Source organism: Macaca nemestrina, chromosome 7 (assembly GCF_043159975.1).
Source record: "Macaca nemestrina isolate mMacNem1 chromosome 7, mMacNem.hap1, whole genome shotgun sequence".
Lineage (NCBI taxonomy): Eukaryota > Metazoa > Chordata > Mammalia > Primates > Cercopithecidae > Macaca > Macaca nemestrina.
Window position 1 is genome coordinate 11,533,688 of NC_092131.1, and position 20,987 is coordinate 11,554,674.

At 47.7% G+C, this 20,987-nt stretch overlaps 1 protein-coding gene across 1 annotated transcript; it reads right to left on the reverse strand.

Moving 5' to 3' along the window:
- Positions 1–7,878: 7,878 nt before the first annotated feature.
- On the reverse strand, positions 7,879–19,064 carry LOC139355288 (bradykinin receptor B1). The gene is made up of 2 exons (XM_071099640.1): positions 17,285–19,064; positions 7,879–9,556 (listed from the first exon to the last, which is right to left on the reverse strand). The coding sequence occupies exon 2, from the start codon at positions 9,544–9,546 to the stop codon at positions 8,488–8,490; it is 1,059 nt and encodes a 352-aa protein (XP_070955741.1). The 5' UTR covers positions 9,547–9,556; positions 17,285–19,064; the 3' UTR covers positions 7,879–8,487.
- Between the last annotated feature and the right edge of the window lie 1,923 nt (positions 19,065–20,987).

Consider the following 20,987-nt stretch of genomic DNA (forward strand, 5'->3'; position numbering starts at 1 on the left):
CAAGAGAAGACCAATCTGCAGTCAGGCACTTCTCAAAGAGTGAGAATGGAGGAAGGAACTGAGCTCCACAGGCCAGGCCCAATTCTTTTTTTTTTTTTTTTTTTTTTTGAAACTGGACAATCAGAGGAGTCACTCCTTTTCCAGGGAGAGGAGTCAGGGGTGGGGAAGAAGCCAAGGGTTTAGGGAGCAATCCCTCTTCATCAAAACCTGATGAGTCAGACAGGATGAGCTGAGTTCTGCTGCAGTAACAAAACCCTGGACTCTCTGTGGTTTAAAACAACAAATGTTTGTTTTCTCCTCACCTACATGTTTGATGTAGGTTGGTAGGGAACTTTGCTTTTCCTAGTCACTCAGAGGTTCAGGTTGATGAAGTCCCCAGATCTTAATGATATCACTATCTTAACATAACTTTTCAGGTTTTTCTACAGCAGAGAAAGAATGGAGGTCTATGATCTTGAATTTTCTTCTGCCTAGAAGTGAACACAATTTTGCTTACATTGGCCAAAGCAAGCAAGAAGCCATTCTTAGTCTCTATAGGGTGAGGAAGTTCAATGCCTTCAACCTCCTATTTTTCAGAAGAAGAGGAAAACTGGAATTCTCAGTAAGCAGTAGTAATGCCTCCCACAGAAGAATGGGGAAGAAGAATTTTCTGCCCTTCACCAGTTCCCAACCACAAATCAACATTGACCAAATGGCACTTCTATTCTAAAGACAAGCTGCTCAGGAACCATTTTCTAGGGAGCACTATGTGGGGCTACAGTACTCAGAGTAGAAGAGCTGGCACTTGATCCCAGACCTCACACTGATGAAGTTGCTCCATCAGAATGCAAAGCATTCTGGACCTCAGTTTTTCCATCTATAAAATGGGCATGATGAGCTTTTTCACGTCCTGTGAACTCACTGAAGGTGGGATTTTTATATTTTACTTTTACATGCCGTGTATTGGACACTCAGTAAGTGTTGGACACACAAAGCCATGAATGAAGAAGCTGCTTTGATTCTGTCTTAGATTGTGGAGGTCAGGGTTGGGGTACTCCCTAGTCTGCCATCATTTCACCTAACCCCGTAGTGTTTTTTTTTTTTTTGATGGAGTCTCATTCTGTCACCCAGGCTGGAGTGCAGTGGTGCGATCTCAGCTCACTGCAACCTCCACCTCCCAGATTCAAGCCGTTCTCCTGCCTCAGCCTCCTGAGTAGCTGGGACTACAGGTGTGCACCACCATGGCCAGCTAATTTTTGTATTTTTAGTAGAGATGGGGTTTTACCATGTTGACCAGGCTGGTCTTGAACTCCTGACCAGTGATCCACCTGCCTTGGCCTCCCAAAGTGCTTGGATTACAGGTGTGAGCCTCTCTCAGCCCCATCAGTGGGCTTTAATTCCATCTGATGTTGACCTTGTGCTTGCTGCAGCCTCCTGCCCATTCTCCAGAAGCAGAGTGACTAGCTGCCTGGCTGCTGATCACAGATTCATGAGTAAGCCCAGCCAAGACCAGTAGAAGAACCACTTGGCTGAACCCAACCCAAATGGCCAGTTACAGAATTATGAGTTGAGGTGGTTATTTTAAACCACTAAGTGTGGGGGTCATTTGTTATGCAGCATAGATAACTGATACACTGTGCAAGCCATCATCCATATTCTAGTCAAAGTGATCTCTCTGAAATGCAATTCCAAACCTACCACTTCCTTGTTCAGTTTTCACTGACTCACAAGGCCTAGAGGGCAACAGTCACTCCTTGGGATTGGCATACATCTTCCAGCCCTTGATTTTGTTGACTGAGAACTTGGGTGAGGGAAAGGTTGCAGGTGGCCAACACCCTCATTGTCCTACTTAACTTTAAGATCCAGCTCAGAGAACCCCCTTTCCTTCTGGGACTCCTTGCAGCAGACTTCATCACCTCATGACGAGACATCTAACACTGAGGAATGATCTCTTTTCTTTTCTGTCTCCCTTATATGCAGTGAGCTCCTCAAGGGTGAGTGTGCAGTAGATGCTTCCTGGATTCTTTTGCAGGCTTCTGCCAAGAGATCCTGCAGCTTTGCTGGGATCCTCCAGAGACCAGGAACCCACGTAATTGAAGGCCATCAGTTCTATCATGGGACAGCTCTGCCTGTCAAAGAGCCCTTCCTTAAATTAAGACAGAATGTGTTTTTCAGGAATTTTTTTCTCTTTGGTCCCTTTGGGGTAACACTAAGTGCATTTGTTCCTCTCTCTGCATAAGCTTATCTTCTGTGGTAAGCCCTCTGCCACCGTGTGTCTGGAGGGTGTGCTGTTGTGTCTTCTCACCAGTCTGATCCCTGTCTTTGGAATCAGCCAAGAACTGGACACAATACTCCAAATGGACCCTGTCCAGTGATAATTCATGGAATATCACCTCCCTCATTTTAGAGGCTATACTCATTTTAATGCAGCTGAGAGCTGGCAGCTATTTTGGCAGCTACAGTACACCAAGCCCCTTGTTGACTGAAGCCCTGAAATGTCTTGCTGTCATACTTGCTGGGTCCCAACTAATCCTTTCTGATAGTTTTCTGTCCCCTGAAGCTCCTGGAAAGTAGGCTTGGCTTCCTGTTTACTGCCTTAAACACAACCCCAGCCATAGGGAGTCTCTGCCACCATCAGGGCCACTCAAATGGGATCCCTGGCACTCAGGCCTCTTCTCTGACCTCAGCCTGAGACTGAGACCTATCACAGGGGCCCAGCAGGCATCCTGGGTCTGAACAGAGCCCTTCAGCGGGAGCCCTGCTTACTCGGTGACCTTGGACAGGTCTGCTTGTCTCTGGACCTTGGTTTCCTCATCTGTAAGGCAGAGTGGTATAACTTAATTACGCATTCTTTTTAAGGTTTTTAGTAGGTTTGCATACAGTGATAAGAAAGATGCCTTGTACTCATTCTTTTTTTTTTTTTTTTCTGAGACAGGATCTTACTTCGTTGCCCAGGTTGGAGTGCAATGGCACGATCATGGCTCACTGCAGCCTCGAACCCCAGGCTCAACTGATTCTCCTGCCAGTCTCCCGAGTAGCTGGGACTACAGGTGTGCACCACCATGCCTGGCTAATTTTTGTATTTTTACTAGAGACAGGGTTTCACCGTGTTGCCCAGGCTGGTCTTGAACTCCTGGGCTCATGTGATCTGCCCGTCTCGGCCTCCCAAAGTGCTGGGATTATAGGCATGAGCCACTGTGCCCGGCCCCATTACTCTTTACTCAGTTTCTCCCAATGGTAACATCTTACACAAGGATGGTGCCATATCACAACCAGGAGAGTGGCATGGACACCATTTTTGGGATTTTATTCAGACTGCTTTGACATGCATTCATTTCAGTCATAGTTAAAGCCTCTTCTGCTCATAGGAGAAAACAGTTGTTGGTGTTTGCTGGGGTGGGCCCTGTCCTGATGTCTCATACACATCTTCGATCTTCCTCTTGTCCTTTCTCGCCTTTCCTTCCCTTTCTTTGCTCATTACCTCTTTCCAAAAAGGGAGTAAGGCAGTCCTTTGGGTCACTTAATTTTCACAACAACACAGTGAGGCACTGCTCTCCTCATTCCCATTTGACAGATGGGATGCCGAGTTTCTGCGGTGGTGGAGCGAGGACTGGAACACTGGCCTGCGTGACTGAGCCCTGGGCCTCTTACCGGCTGCACTGTGCACTCAGTAGCCCCGCTGTGAGGCCCTTCTTTGGCAGGGGCCTGAGCTCAGGGGGTCCGGGAAGGCATGAGGGTGCTGAGAGGGAATCAAGGGGGTCTGGAGAAAGGGGCTGGGCACAGGGAAAGAGAATGGCAGGAAGGAGCTGAAGGTGCACAGAGGCCAGAGCGGAGCTCAGCCGGAGCCAAGGGCTTGGATCAGCCCTGGGTGGATGCCCAGGCTCCTGGGAGTGTGGTGGGAGCAAGGGTGGGGAGGAACACTTCCCAGGGCTGCTTCCGACCTGCTCCTCGTCAAACTTGTGACTCATCTCCGGAGAACAAGAGCCTGCTTGTGGCCATTGCGACATCGGGGAGTTTCCCCAAGGCTGGGATTTGGAGGGCCTTAGCACCGCCCACTCCCCATGATGGATTATTGGAGGGCCTTAGCACCGCCCACTCCCCATGATGGATTGGGGTGATGAAGGGGTAGGGTGGGGGCAGTTTTCTTACTTTCCCACTGTAGGGAGCAGTGAAGGCCACATGTGGCATCTGATCATGCGGTTCTGGAGCCCAGGACAGACCCAAAGCTGGGAGCGGATTGGAGTGGAAGCTCCTCCGTCTCTCTACTTGGCCCTTCTCAGGGAGAGAGTGGAAGCCCACATGGGGGCTGGAGCTGGGGATGCTGGAAGACTATTTACTAATTCCTCCCTCCACCCCAGGTGTTAGCACCACAGGTATGGCCTGAGCCTGGCCCCATGTGGAACACGCCAGGCGAACCTGTCAACCAGATCCATGGGAACTCAGATATATTACCTTTTCCCACAGCATCGATCGTTTTAGTCAAGGCAGAAATTTCTCCCTCTGCAAATGAATAACTGGCCTTCACCACAGAAGGGCAACAGAATTCTACTGTATGAGTTTGCCAGTTTCTCTCCCGCTGTGGGGCCATTTGCTGGGCTACAGTAAACGTTACTTATGTGCGTCTCATAAATCAGGTGTCTGACTTCTCAGAATGTGGCTGCAGTCTACCGTTGAATTAGATCCTGTGAGCAATGTCCGATTTCACTGGCCAGCACGTTCTTCTCGAGTGTGGGATTGGTTTTTGCAAGCCCTAGAAAGGATTTTGATAAGCCGCCAGCTTCAGGCAGGCTGAGAAACAAGAAAGGAGGGCATACATGGGTCAGTTCACTCGGAGTAGAAGAGGGATCAGGTATTATTTTCCCTTTCCCACTCTCTATTCCTGCCTGTTCCTGCCTATTTTTGCCACTTTGCCACAGAGCCTTTGCCCAATGAATTCCTGCCTGGGGGCTTGGAAATCACACTGGTGTTGGAGTCAGATGAGTTGGGCGAATCCAGCCTCTGCAGTCTGAGCAAGCACTGCCGTCCTTAGCCTCCTCTTCCTCTCCTAGAAAGTGGACGTCCTGAAACAGACCTCACAAGGGAGTCAGGTGATTAAATGAGATGACTGAGCCTATTGCTGTGTGTGGCTGCTGTGAGTCCTACTGGGTGAACTTGGACAGGTCTTACTGCTCTGTTTCCTAGACTGCACAAGAAGAGCTGGTCCGGATCAGGGGTTGCAAACCCAACCTCCCATAGCTGCCATGTGTGTGAATCTGATGGGAGGGCGCCCTGTTCACGGGGCTTCTGCTACGCAGCACCAAAGAATTGGAGCTCTGGGGGGACCCCGGAAGGTCAACCCCAAGGAGCCCAGGGATGTTCCTCTCTTTTGTTCACTGCCATATTCTCAGTGTCCACAACAGTGTCTGACAAAGTAAATGCTTAATAAATATCCGCCAAATGAATGAAATTGAATCAGTGTTGCTGGATCTTCCAAACATTCAAGAGAAACTGGAAAGCTGGCTCCCTGTGGGGAGTTTCAGTCCTGGCAACCAACTCAAGAGCCTGGGGGCTTGGAGTTCTAAAAAATGCCATGTGGTCCAAATTAAACACATGTGCAGGCTGGATCGTGCCTGTTGGCTCAGCTCCAGGCCTTCTGACCACACTCTGCTCTCCGGAAAACCTGCAGGGGCTGGAGCGCAGGGTTATCGCTGATGAGGTCCCGGTGGCCCAGCCGCTGCCAGCCTCTCACACCCTGTCTCCAGGCTGCAAGAACATGGCATTCTTTCCATTCCTGGAATGAATGAGTCTTTGCTGCTGTTCTGTGAGGACCAGCCCTTCCCGTGCAGCTGTGGGGACTGCCATTCTCCCCATTCCCCCAAGTGTCTTGGAGTCCAGTCACTACACCCTCTCCCCTACTCCATGGAAACTGACCTCGGAATGGCCTCTTGGCCCACGGACTCTCTCCTCCCCAGGGCCTGACAGTGTCCCACCTGCCTGCAGGGGCCCAGTGGAGGGCCCACCCACCACCTGACCTCCCCATTCGCTGACTACGTTGTCTCCAACCTCCTTCTTCTTCCCTCTACTTCAGCCACCTGGTGTCAGGGATATACTTGGTCCTTGTCATCTCCTGGGATGGCTCTGCCTCTGGAATGTTCTATTCAAACATTCCTGCTCTGTGGCTATGACTTCCTCTCTCTCTCTCTCTTTTAATGAGACAGGGTCTCCCTCTGTCAGCCAGGCTGGAATGCAGTGGCACAATCTTGGCTCACTGCATGTAACCTTGACCTCCTGGGCTCAGATGATCCTCTTGCCTCAGCCTCCCGAGTAGCTGGGACTACAGGTGCGCACTACCACGCCGGGATAATTTTTGTATTTTTTGTCGAGATGAGGTCTTGCTATGTTGCCCAGGCTGGTCTCGAACTCCTGGGCTCAAGTCATCCACCTGTCTCAGCCTCCCAAAGTGCTGGGATTATATATTGCACCCTTTGTGGAAATCAGGCTCACGACTGACTCCCTTCACAGTGTACAGAAGATCATGCCCAGCCCTTCTTCTCTTTCTTGCTCTGTCACCCAGGTTGTCTCATTACACCCGTCCTTTAACACACTGATCTCACTTCACTTCTTTCTCTCCCTGTGCTTGTTTCTTCCTTCTCCATTATTCCCCAGAGTCTGACCAGGATCCCCAACTCCCATGACGTATGGCTGTCTGTCTGACTAAACCCTCCTCCAGAGCAATCCTTTCCTGGGTCTGTCGAGCATTGAGAGTAAATTCACACAACACAGCCATGCTTTCCAGCTTCAAGGGGGCCCTCAAAGCCCCCTGGAGCCCACCATGCTTCCTGGGTGAACTGTCTTTGCCAGCTGACCATTGTGGACCCAGCCTGTCCATTCTCCTCCAGCCCCAATTCCCTCCGTGACCCACCTCGTCCTCTGCCGTCCTTCAACCTCTCCCTCCTAACCTGTAACCCCACCTGCCTCTGGGCCTACTTTGTTCCTTCGGTCTGGAACACTCCTTTCCTCCATTTTGCTTGGTCAGCTTCTCATTTTTTGGGATTCAGTTTATGTGTCTCTTCTTCCAGGAACCCTTCTATAACGATCCCTCCCAGCCACCCAGACTGGAGCCCTGCTCTGGTTCTCACGGCACCCCTCACCCTGATGAAGGCGGGCACCCTGCTCTATGACAATCTCTTAATTATTGTCCCGGTTGCTGTGAGTCCCTGGAGGGTAGAGACACTGTTAGGTCACCTTTGGGTCTCTCATAGCAAGACCTGCACCAATGCCTTACACATTCAACAAGAGCATGCGCAAGCATTCTTTTGTGAGCAGCTCCCCCTTTCCCGCCTCCGCCAGCCCTTCCTCCCTGTCTCCACGTATCCAGGTTGCACCCTTTGTGGAAACCAGGCTCACGGCTGACTCCCTTCACAGCGTCTTCTCTGCTAACCTGAGAGGGAACCCATCCCCTTTCTCTCTGAAGGAGAAAGATGCTGGATCCGTGGTGTGCTCATGCAATTTCTCATTTCATTTTTTATATGATAATATGTAGATGTATGTAAATTCCTTGGAGATAGAACTTCTAGCTGTACCATCCCTGTATTCCTGGCAGTTAGCCTAGAAAGCTTTGAAAAGACAAATGGAAGTGTAATAAGAGAGGCCATTACCCAATACTTGTTATTTGTTTCCTGCTGCTGCTATGACAAATTACCAGAAACTTGGTAGCTTAAAACACAAATGGTACCCGGCGCAGTGGCCACGCCTATAATCCTAGCATTTTGGGAGACCAAAGTGGAGGATCACTTGAGCCCTTGGATTTGAGACCAGCCTGGACAACTCAGGAAGACCCCATCTCTACAAAAAATAGAAAAGTTAGCCAGGCATGGTGGTGCACACCTGTAGTCTCAGCTACAGGAGGCTGAGGTAGGAGGATCCCCTGAGTCTGGGAAATTGAGGCTGCAGTGAGCCGTGATTGTGCCAGTGCACTCCAGCCTGGGCGACAGAGCGAGACCCTATCTCAAAAAAGCAAAGCAAAGCAAAACAAAACAAAACAACAAAACACAAATGTATTCTCTAACAGTTCTGGAGGCCCGAAATCCTCAATCTGTTTCCCTGGGCTGAAGACAGGGAGTTGGCAGGACCCATTCCTTCTGGAGGCTCCTGGGGGAAGCCATTTCCTTGCCCTTTACAGCCTCTCGAGAGTGCCTGCAATCCTTGGCTCACAGTGGCTGCCCTGAATTCCTATGGCCTCTGCTTCCACAGTCACATCTCCCGACTCTGAGCCTCCTGTCTCCCTCTTATAAGGACCCTTGTGATTCTATAGGGCCCACCTGGATAATTCAGGATCATATCCCCATCTCAAGACCCTTAATTTGGTAACAGCTGTAAAGTCCCCTTTATCACATAAAGTAACATTCATCAAGTCCAGGGATTAAGTACCCCCCAACTGATGGGAGTGATTATTTAGCCTATCACAATAGCATTTATTATGTCACAAAGAATTGATAAGAAAGTCAGGCTTCTTGGTTCAATGCTGTTTTAATTCCGCCAGAAAAGTTGGAAGATTTCTTTCCTGTGGGATGAAGATATTGGAGCAAGACTTTTAGGGCTGCATTGTTTATAAAGTTCCCAGACCTTGGTCCTGAAGAGCCGGCCCGCAAAGACATAAATGACTGGATTCAGGGAGCTGTTGGTGAAGGCCAAGAAGTTGGCCAATTGCAGGCCCAGGTCAATGAAGTCCTCCCAAAAGCAGCCTCGGACTGCTTGCACCTGGAATAAGAATTCCAGGAAGGCAAAGAAGTGGTAAGGGGCCCAGCAGACCAGGAAGGCCACCACGAGCGTGACGATCAGCGCTGTGGTCTTGCTATCCTTGCGGCCCCCGCACCTTGTCCTGCTGACCTCCTCCCGCCCTCGCAGGGAGGCCAAGATGTGGTAGTTGAAGAAGACAATCGCAGCCAGTGGTAGGAGGAAAGCCAGAATATTTAACTCCACAATCCTTGCAAAATGCCAGGCCTCATGGGGGAGGAGCAGGATGCAGGCGGTGATGTTCAGATCTGGGACGGCTTGGATGGATCGCAGCAGGAATGTGGGGATGCTCAAGAGGCCCCCCACAACCCAGATGAGCACGCAGGTGACCCGGGCCTGCCTCCGCCGCTGCCGCCTCCGGCTGGCCATAGGGTGCACCAGCAGGCAGTAGCGGTCCTGGCTGATGGCCACCACCAGGAAGATGCTGATGAACAAATTGGCCTTGATGACGCCGTTGATGACACGGCAGAGGAGGGCTCCGAAAGGCCAGTTAAACTGGTTCCAAATGTTCTCTGCCCAGAAAGGCAAACCCAAGACAAACACCAGATCAGAGGCCGCCAGGTTGGCCAGGTAGATTTCTGCCACGTTCAGTCGCCGCCTGGGCAGGAGGAAGACCAACAGGACGAAAAGGTTCCCTAGGAGGCCGAAGGAACAGATGGAGATGATAAATGTCGGCAGCACTCTGTGCAGCCGGTCCCAGGCTTCTGGAGCATTGTCACAGGCTGTAGCATTTTGTGGGAACAGCTGGCTCTGGTTGGAGGACTGGAGCTCTAGAGGGGGCCAGGATGCCATGCACAGTGACCTGAAATGAACAGCAGGTAGAATAAAACAGGAAGTGGCAGACTACAGCCTATGAGCCAAACCAGCCTGTCACCTGTTTTTGGACAATAAAGTTTTATTGGCACAGAACCACACCCATTCATGGACACATTATCTACGGCTGCGTTCATGCTACAAGGGTGAGTCAAGTGCTTGTAACGGAGACTGTCTGGCTTGCAAAGCTGAAGATATTTACCATCTGTTCCTGCAGAGAAAAAGTTTGCTGACCTCTGGTTTAAGGGATGGTGCCTGAGTCCAAATCCTGGTACAATCACTCAGTGTGAGCTACTTAGACCCATGGACTTTCACTTTCCTTTTTAAATATTGGAAAGAATCGTGTCTCTCTTGTGGGATCATGGGAGGGCTGTTGTTAGGATCTACAGGGTGCTTAGCTCTGTACCTGGCATAGAGGAAAGACTTTGGAAGGTAGTCATTAGTCTTAGTAACAAGTGTACCATTATTATTATTATTACTATTAGGGTTTTAACGGCATTTAATGAGCAGCTACTTCACACCAGCCCCTTGCCAGGCACTGGAGATATGCAGGACAGAGTAGCCCCAGCCTCATGGGGCTGCAGACATGGAGGCAGAGGTCATGGCTTGAAACAGAACTGAGGGAAGCCCGGGAACAGCAAAGGAAGCTGACCTGTTGTGGCTGGGACCAGTGTGGTGGAAGGGATGGGGGCAGTGCTAGGAGGTTCCTCTTATGGGCCTGAAAAACATGAGTGCTGGCCGGGTGTGGTGACTCACACCTGTAATCTCAGTACTTTGGGAGGCCAAGGCAGGTGGATCAGATGAACCCAAGAGTTCAAGGCCAGCCTGGGCAACATGGTGAAATCCTGTCTTTACAAAAAAATACAAAAATTAGCTGGGCATGGTGGTGCACACCTGTGGTCCCAGCAACTCAAGAGGCTGAGGTGGGAGGATCGTTTGAGCTTGGAAGGTCGAGGCTGCAGCGAGCCATGATTGTGTCACCACACTTTAGCCTGGGCCGACAGACTGAGACCCTGTCTCAACAACAACAACCACAACAACAACAACAAAAAAAACAGAGAGAGAGAAAAAAAGATAAAAGAAAAAGGAAAGCATGAGTAATAAATAAGGATAACAACTACATTTGTTAAATGGTATTAATGGTCTCTGTGTTCCAGGTGCCATTCTAAGTGTTTCACATTTAAGTATTTTCTCATTTAATATTCCTAGCAGTCATTCAAGGTGGGGGCCATTGTCATCTCCACTTGGCCAATGAGAAAATTGAGTGCTGAGACCCGGAGTCACCTGTCTGAGGTCACACAGCTGGTCAGTAGAGCCTGGATTCAAACCCAGGCAGTCTGATTTGAGAGCCTGATTGACAGCCTGTGCTTCTTTCTGCTCTCTTCTGCTGCACCTGTCCCTGCTCAGTGAAGGACAAAGCCAGGCTGAGAGAAGTTAATCAGCTTGTCGGAGAAGACCTAGGTGGTGTTTACAGTGCTACGCTAGGAACCTTGGTCTGCATGGGCCCCAGAGGCCGTGCTCACAGCCATGCAGCTGACTGGCCTCCTACGCTTGCTGGAGGAGCTAGAGCTGGTGGGCACAGTGTACACTATGAACTTTGGTCTGCATGCCCCCCGTAGCTCACGTTCACAGCCACGCAGCAGACCTGCCTCCCATGGTCCCATGCTGAGTTTCACCGGGAGAGGGATAGAAAGCTCTGTCTCTTTCCATAGGGAAGACTGTGTCTCCCAGCCCTCTCTGGTCCCACAAGGGGTAGATCCCATCCTGTGCTCATGGCTTTGTGGCCTCCTGCCCGCAAAACCGGCCACAGCCAACTCGGGGACCCACAGAACACTATCCGCAGAGTGAGCAGCTGCCTACACTGTGGGATTTATGGGGCTCCAGATGATCTTCAGAGTCTAAACATTCTTCCACAACTTGGATAGGTTGATATACACCCAGTGCTTAGCAGGGTTCCTGACTTATCGTAAGCACGTGGCAAATGTTAGCTGTCACCATCATGATTGTTATTACTGGGTGACACCTGAGATTGCTTCAACTGCGCAAAGCCTCACAGATACCAACAAAAGCTATCGTGTAGCAGAGAATTAGTCCTGGAAGAGCATATTTGGCTGTGTAACCTCGGCAGAGTCAGTTCATGTCTCTGAGCCTGACTTTCCTCACCGAAGGAAGACACGATGTCCTCAAGAGGCTCTTCTAGCTGTGATAGTCTGTCATGTCACTCACATGGAGTTATTCACACTGGGGTATAATTCACTGGTTCCTCCAGTCATTTTTTTTTTGCTGAACAAGTATTTACTGAGAATGTACTATGTGCCAGGCACTGTTCTAGGTATTTAGGACAAAGCAGTGAATACAGCAGGCAAAAACCCCTGCTCTCAGTGTGCGTATAAGCCTAGCGGGAGGAAGGAGTTGATAAACAACACACACACTAAATAAACATGCTGACGAGTGACAGCTGGGGAGAGTAACAGTGCAGGTGGTGAGAAGTGATCAAATCCTAGAGGTGTTTTGAAGGTAGTAACACCATGATTTTCAGTTGGATCTGGGTGGGAGAAAGGAGAAACTGGACAATGCCAAGGTTTTTGCACTGAACACCTGGAAGTATGAAGTTGTCATCAGCTGAAATGAAGGTGACAGAATGAAGATAAAGCAGTTTTTTTGTGGGGGGTGGAGAAGATCAGGAGTTCAAATTTGCAATTGTTAAGGTTGAGATGTAAATTGGACGTCACATGGGGACATCCGGTAGGCAATTAGATAGACAAGTGTGGTATTCAGGGACAAGATCTGGGATGATGAGACATAAATGGGAGTTGTAACCACAGGAACGGCATTTAAAGTCACACAGCTGGATGAAATCACCAGGGAGAGAGTAGATAAAAGAGCAGAAGCTGCAGAGCTGCCAGTTGACAGATCAACAGGAGACACGGGAAATTATGATTTGGTGGTTGTGAAATATCCATGGCACATGGAAGCCGAGCAGTCCCCACCCAGAGCATAATATGGAGGAGGCTGGAGGCTCTTGTTACAATAGTTTGGTCATTTTTTGCAGGGCATAAATCCAAAACTATGTTTATTTTATCATTTGGCAATACTTAAAGAATTTGCAATAAACCCTTTTGGAGTGATGAGCTAAAAAACAAATGTTTAATGGAAATTTAAGTACTGCACTTCTGTTGCTCAAGGAAGTTGCTGATGAGCAGATAGCTTGCATAGAATATTTGTTGACATTTGCATCACTATGGGGTCTGTAGCAATTTCACTGATTGCAAGAAAACCTGACACAGAGCTGCTACTTTAGAAATTAGTAATTTTAAGAACATTGCACCAGGCCAGGCACAGCGGCTCATGCCTGTAATCCCGGCACTTTGGGAGGCCAAGGCAGGTGGGTCAAGAGGTCAGGAGTTCAAGACCAGCCTGGCCAAGATGGTGAAACCCTGTCTCTACTAAAAATATAAAAATTAGCTGGGTATGGTGGCAGGTGCCTGTAATCCCAGCTACTTGGGAGGCTGAGGCAGAGAATTGCTTGAACGTAGGAGGCAGAGGTTGCAGTGAGCTGAGATCATGCCAGTGCACTCTAGCCTGGGTGACAGAGTGAGACTCTGTCTCAGAAAAACACAAAAAACCAAAAGAACATTGCGCCCTAAGACACGGTTCTCATCCATGTAGTTGCAAAAGATGCTGATATAAGATCATTCTGAGGGGCATGACTTTTCCCTTAGATCAAATGACTGTTTTTTAAATTAACTCAGCTCACATTTAATTCCAGCTTTTCTTGTGCACGTGCAACAGTGGAAGTGATGGCTGACTGTGCGTTGGCTCCATAAGAAGAATGTCATAGAAAGCAAAATGGTGCCTGCTCAACACCAGTATCCTCAGACTCTTCAGACAGAAAAGCCTGTCAATTCCAATCACAATTCATTCTTTCATTCAGCTCATGGAAGCAAAGCTAGGGCTTTGCAACATTCATTCTGGCAAAGTGAAACAACTGACTTTTTGTGAATGCTATTTTAAGTTGTTTAAATTTTCCACATTGGAAATAAAGTCATTGCATTTTTGTGAGGATAAAACACAAATTTTGGTGGAGTCCAGTGTCATGGTAACAACAATATTCCTACTAAATTAAGACACTAATGAAACAGAAATGTGATTGGAACAGGTCATGGTGCATACACAATTTGTTACTGCATGTAAATAAATGTCAATATTCTATAAATAGAAATAGATGTACGTGACAAGATTTATAAAATGTTAAAACATATGCACAGATTTACTGAACTACAAACTTGATGTGATAAAGTTGTTCATGAATTTTTTAAAAAATTTGACTTTCACATGTGTTTTCTCTTTTATTTTCCCATTATCAACCAATTTTGGAGGACACTGAGTCTCAGTGCCATAAAACGTTATTAAATAGTGTGTTGAAACAGATCTCTAAACTTTTGTTGAATTTTGTTCCAAATCAGTTGGAAATATTTAGTCAAGTTATTCAATAAATAGAGCACCAAAACATCAGCTTTCAAAGCTTTTAGTGAATTGTAAGTATTGAAAACAAAGCTGGTATGCAGAAAAATTATAAAATGTATCAGAAAATGATCAAAATCAAATGCGGTAGAAGAGTTAATTTTGAAATTCTAAAATGAGCTCTGGAATATTTCAGTTTGTGGGAAGAATCTTTTTAATTGGATAAATTCATGTTCTGTATGGAAATGAAATGAAATTGAGAAAACCAGTGATTTGCAGTATCTGAATTTGACAAAACATTCAAAACTTTTAAGTAGGTACAACTTATTTGAAAGGTTTAATCTGGTAAAAAAAAAAAAAAAAAAATACTTGTGGGCTGGGCGCGGTGGCTCATGCTTGTAATCCCAGCACTTTGGGAGGCCAAGGCAGGTTGATCACCTGAGGTCAGGAGTTCAAGACCAACCTGGCCAACATGGTGAAACTTCATCTCTACTAAAAATTAAAAAATTAGCCAGGCATGGTGGCGGGCACCTATAATCCCAGCTACTCAGGAGGCTGAGGCAGGAGAATCGCTTGAGCTGGGGAAGCGGAGGTTGTGGTGAGCCGAGATAGTGCCACTGCTCTCCAAACTAAGGCACAAAGACAGCACCTGTGAAAATATCTGGGCTAAAATATTTATGCAATTCCATGGGCAAAGAATTGGACTTGAGAACAGCCTCTGCCTGGCAGAATTTGCTGAGAGCTTATCACTCAGAACCTACAGACGGAACATTTTCTCAATATATTATGGTTCAAGAGAAGAGTCAATTGAAGGTACTAATTTAAATTTGTTAATTGTAAAATTTGTGGAAAAAAGATTTCAGGCAATTATATGGAAAAATTAAAAATAACAAGACCACATTGAAGAAAATACATTATTGGGAAAAATGCCAAAGATATGGTATCAGTCAGGTACAAGAAACCGTAGCATGTGAATATGCAACGAGAAAAATTATTTTGCTTATCTTATTTATTTATTTTTTGAGATGGAGTCTGGCTCTGTCACTCAGACTGGAGTGCAGTGGTGCGATCTTGGCTCACTGCAAGCTCTGCCTCCTGGGCTGGCACCATTCTCCTGCCTCAGCCTCCCGAGTAGCTAGGACCACAGGCACCTGCCGCCAAGCCCGGCTAAGTTTTTGTATTTTTAGTAGTGATGGGGTTTCACCATGTTAGCCAAGATAGTCTCGATCTCCTGACCTTGTGATCCACCCACCTCCACCTCCTGCTTATCTTATTTTTAAATGTTCAGTTAATTAACATAAAAATGTTTTATTTTGCTTTAATATTCATAGGTGCATGTATATGTATTTAAAGACTTTTTTTGAAAATAGTTTTTATCTAGAACTACTTTATAACACCATCAATATAATATAACAATTTTGTTGGACTTTTTTCCTCCCTCCCTCCCTCCCTTCCTTCCTCCTTTCCTTCCTCCCTTCCTTCCTTCCTTCTTTCCTTCCTTTCCTACCCTCCTACCCTCCTTCCCTCCCTTCCTTCCTTCCTCCCTCCATCCCTCCCTTCCTCCCTACCTCCCTCCCATCCTGCTTCCCTCCCTCTCTCCTTCCTCCCTCCTTCCCTCCCTTTCCTTCCTTCCTTCCTTGCTTGCTTCCTTCCTTCCTTCCTTCCTTTCCTCCTTTCCTTCCTTTTTTCCTTCCTTCCTTCTTTCATCTCTCTTTCTACCTATAAATACTGATTTTTTTTGGAAATAATTTTTGACTATTGGAGTGCCCTGGCAGTGTGCACAACACATGGCCTGGCCATCCTTCTAGCTATCTCTGATGATGGCCAGGAAGCCGAGGTCTATGGTGACAGAGATTGGCCAGTGGGAATGGGTGAAATTCCCCTGTGATAGGTTGGGAATTTTCAGGGAGAAAGAAGGCGAGATCCTGACCTATGGTGCAGGGGCTGGGGCATTGAGAGTTTGAGAAGAGACAGGAGGGTGCTGAGCACTGATATGGTTTGACTGTGTCCCCACTCAAACCTCATCTTGAGTTGTAGCTCCCATAATTATCGTGTGTTGTGTGAGGGACTTGGTGGGAGATAATTGAATCATGGGGGTGGAGAACAAAGCCAAGCCAATATCTTGACTTTAGTTCAGCGAGACTGAGTTTGAACTTCTGATCTCCAGAACCGTAAGACAATAACTTTCATCATTTTAAGCCATTAACTTTGTGATAATTATTTACAGCAGCCTTAGGAAACCAGCACAGGGGGTGAGGCTGCACCTTGCCCAGGAAGCCAGAGACGACCAGCTATGCAGGGACTTTAGCTCGAATCTGATTAGGTCAGCGGACACCACCCCCATTCCCAGGACTGGGAGGTGGCTGGGGCCACTGCAGCCACAGCATGTGTCTGCTCACGTGGGGCTTATTTTTAAAGGGATTGTCCTCACCTGCTGCTGTCTGTGTTTATAAAGTTGGCCAGAAAGGAGACATCTTCCTTTGCCAGGTTTAGCTTTAGCTCTGATATTTGCCTGGAACATAGTAGGTGTTCAATAAACAATATCTGTGGATATTGTTAGTAATATGTGACCCTATTTAAAGAACTCAGAAGGGGCATTGGGCAAGTCTACGAGGGAGGGAGATTCTGTCATTTCTGTGTGGTATTTTCTGGACTCTGCACATTTTAACCTTGGCTATGAGAGAGTGTGACTTTTTCCAACAAATTAGTTAATTCTTCAAATTAACTCCGATTTCAACAGCATGGTGATGAGAAAGGTGTTGGAAATCCAGCCACAGATGTCAAAGACCGTCAGCACGGTCACATAATAAGATGCTACTTTCAAGCTACGAATAACCCAACCAGTTATTGGTCTTATGAAATCTTGTAAGCCATTCCAGAGAGACTAATTTAATTTTTATGATTCAGAATTTGCAGGCTATAACGGGTCAGAGTCCATGCAAGCGCTGGTGGCTGTATTCAGCCCTGACATGTTTCACTTGATTTTGATGTAAGGAGTTACTGGAACCTTCCCAACAGTTCTAAAACCTTTCCCTCCTCCTCCTGTTCTGCAAAAGCAATTAAGACCTAAACTAGACATGAAATAAAAGTCTCTTAAATTGATTTAGAGTTACTTTTAAAAAGTACCCTCACAGAAGCGGAACATTTTGCCAAGAGGTAGGTGTAAAAGGAAGTTTTTTGTTTTTCTAAGAGACACAGATTTCCCCTTATATTGTACTCTCATAAAAGAGAAAAAAGGTGGTCATTTACTTACTCAGACAGAAAATGAAGGCGTTCACAACTTTAGCTGGGTTTTCTGATGGTGAGAGCTGCCTTTGGAGGTGTTTTCTCTTCTGGGAAGCTCTGTGGAAATGTGGTCGCTTTAAATTATATAACCTCCTCTCCAGTGACGTCATTGTGGGGATTGCCGCAAAAGTGAGTCTTTCGGGACTCACTCCAAGTGGATTTGGAAGGAAAAATCCACTCTCATTTCACTTTGCACTGAAGGGATGATGGCAGATTATTCAGTTACCATCTCCTCTTTTACTTTGGTACCATCTGCAGAGGCCTGCAATCCTGCCCAAGACCTGTACATTGGCCAATAGGCCCTAAAAACACGTTTTGGCATTGCCAACTTGCCCCAAGGCTCGCAAAGTATCAGTGAACATTGAAGGACGGCTTTTGACCCCTTCACTGTTGGCTTCTGAATGTCTGGGGCTCTGCAGCTGCTTTTGTGGGAGCCACTTCGAATGGCCCCTTTTGAATTTTGGTCATGAAAGATACATTGCCAAGAATTCATCAGAGTGGACCCATCACACAGAGAGCTAGGAAAACGTTTGACTCATGCAATGTTCAGAGTTGAGTAAGACCAGATACACTTTTTCCTAATCCTCCTTGGCGGCTCTGAAATTATGTTGGCATGGGTCAAGTTGAACTACTCAAGACCTCATGTTTCAGACAGTAAGATATTTTTGGCTTTCTTTGAGAATCAGGTGGCAAGATTCTCCAACTGAAGGCCCCTTACCTGCCATCTTAAAAATTAAGATCTTTCCAGGCCACCCCCTACATGTAGGAGAACTCATTCATGCCAGAATTCAGGGCTTCGAGTCTGACTTCTGGGAATGTGACTCTCTAAATGTTTGGAGCAGAAGGTGTTACCTCTGTCTTTAGAATCTTGCTTTTTCCTTGTGTTCCCTTTTTCTGCTAGTGACATCTCAGTGGGAGCCAACTGCACTTCAAGTTTTCCTGCTATTTTCTCCTGTTGCTGAAGACCTTAAAATTGTGGAAGTAGGTGGAACAAATAGCATTCTGAGGCTCAGTAGTGGATGTACATTTCAGAGAAGAAGTTAGAATTTGCCTTAGAGGATGGTTCCTTCCTATCAGGAGAGACCTCCTGGGTGGGATTTGCAATAAAAAAAAAAATTGTCAACAGGAAAGCATCTTCCATCATTCTGGGGATAGATCTGAACCAGAAGAAGGCTCCAAATCTTAGCCTTTCCTGTTACTTAGTAATGTAGGCGGGGGTCTCTCCAGCCCGCGGCTGGCTTGTTCTCCCTTCAATATGAGTTTAGACGATACTGTTTCTGAGAAACATTTATTCTTAGGAGATGTCTCCCTGTTGATTCACCCAGGAGCGCGTATAAAGCCAGCTCTGCCACGAAGAGCACATGCAGGTCTGATCTCTGCTTTGCCTCTCGCTGGAAGACAGGCCATGAAGAGAGCTGGCCTGAGTGAGCTGGACTTCAGAGATGCATCTGGCCGCCTTGCTAAGGTGGTGGTGGGGGATGGAAAGTTCTTTAAGAAGACCCATGTTTCCCCTTGTTGCTCATCTCCATGGGAAACGCGAGACAGGCCTGGGCTCAGGGGAGCAGAGGGTCTCCTACTGTCTCCGGGGCTAAGGGAGTGGGGCTGAGGGTAGGGGGAGGAGACCCCAAATCTGTGAAAGAAAAGCAGGTCCCTATAGCGTGGCAGAAGACAGTGGGGGGCTAAGAAGTGGGAAAGCACTGAGGACCCTCTGCTGAGGCTTCACTTGCCTTTTCTTTTCTTTCTTTCTTTCTTTTTTTTTTTTTTGAGACGGAGTTTCGCTCTTGTTGCCCAGGCTGGAGTGCAATGGGGCGATCTCAGCTCACTGCAACCTCTGCCTCCTGGGTTCAAGCGATTCTCCTGTCTCAGCCTCCCGAGTAGCTGGGATTACAGGCTCCCACCACCACACCCAGCTAATTTTGTATTTTTAGTAGAGACGGGGTTTCTCCATGTTGGTCAGGCTGGTCTTGAACTTCCGACCTCAGGTGATCTGCCCGCCTCGGCCTCCCAAAGTGCTGGGCTTACAGATGTGAGCCACCGTGCCCGGCTGAAACTTGCCTTTTCTGAATTCAGTTGTTTGTAATTCCCACAGCCTCCATAAGGTTTGGTTAAACCTTACAGTCTGATGTGCACTGTGCTTGATGAAGTCCCCTGGGTACTTGGGTGAAGAGGTGGCCACAGAGGATAAAGGGCTGCCTCTGGAAATAGAGGACAGGCCCACCTTCCCTGGGGTGTCCTTAATACCAGTGAGGAAGCACTTCAGGCAGGCTGGACTCCCTGTAGTATGCATCGGCTTGGACCATACTGGGTGTGTATTTAAAGGAAGGTGAGCTCTGGAGTTTGAGGCCCCTGGGGACATGCGGTCCTAGTGCCCACTGTGACATCAAGGGAAACTTTCCCGTTCTCTAGTCGATCAGTCCTGGAGTTTTTTTCTCCTTTACTTTTCTAGTCCTATCCAGCAGGTTCTTCAAAATGAAAGATTCTAGTACATGTCACCCAGCACACCTCTACAAATAGCACCCAGATGCTAAGCCTCTCCAGGGTTCGTTCTTAGTCCTTACGACATCTGATGTCTCCAGTGTTCTCCCAATTGTAGATGTAGGACAGAAAGCCACAGCTGGGCAGAACTCTTGCCAGGATGAAATGCAGCACCCTCACTGTGGTCCGGCTCGTGTCCTTTCACCCCTGACCCCAAGGCTGTTGGCCATCACACCTTTCTTCCCATCGCAGGGTTTAGAAACTCATGCAACGTACATACAAGTCTGCAACAAAGGGCTGTAAATCAATCTCCTGGCTTTCTGATTCCTTTCCTTCAGTCTATCCTTCTGCTGGATTAATATTCTGGAAACACCTGCATTTTGTCATGTCAGGGGACAATGACCCAACCCCTTGGAATTCACGAGTTCCCCCATAGTCTTGCTGTAACATCCAGAGCCACCCTCCACGCTGAGTGAGTGACTCATGGGCTCCGAATGCATCCTGCTTGTGAGCATTTGCTGAAAATGACCTCCCCCTCCTTGCTTTGTTCAGTGCTCATCCATCACTTAAGTCCTGGTGTAATCCTCTGCTCTTCTGTAAGCACAGTGTCTGAGTGCTTTCCCCTTTATTCTACAAACACGTATGGAGCACCTACCAGGTGCCAGGCAAATACCACCAGGCATATGCCACAAAAGCATATGTGTCTGGCACACAGGAAGCAGGGAATGGATGGGGTGAACAGAGGGGGTCAAAGTGTAAGGGGGGGTAAGCAGAAAATCACAAATGTACATTCAGCAAAGCACAAACACTTGGAGATCTACAGGATGACAGTGCGGACATGAGCATGTCCTGGGCATTCAGGCAGCTCCAGGTGCTGTCTTGGCCTGGCAGCCAGCCCCGAAGTGAAGGGTCCTGGGTGCTGGCTCTGGGGTGGGAAGGTGCCCACTTAGCAGATAAAGCTCCACTGGGTCAGGGGTTCCATGGGCCAGGAAAGTTAAAAAAAAATCCATATGAAACTCCCTGCCCTTGTGTGGCCCTGCATTGGCAGATGAAGGCCTTCTCACCCGGGCAGAGCAGGGGATCACCGACCTTACTCCTTAGGGAGCCTCGAGAATCCCAGGAGTGCACATGCACTCAGAAGGGGCTTGTACCAGGACAATCAACTGCATTTCTCTGTCTCCTAAGGCCGAAGCCAG

What these genes read in the sequence shown, in the direction of transcription:
- LOC139355288 (XM_071099640.1), bottom strand. Translation starts at nt 9,546, where the DNA reads ATGGCATCCTGGCCCCCTCTAGAGCTCCAGTCCTCCAACCAGAGCCAG.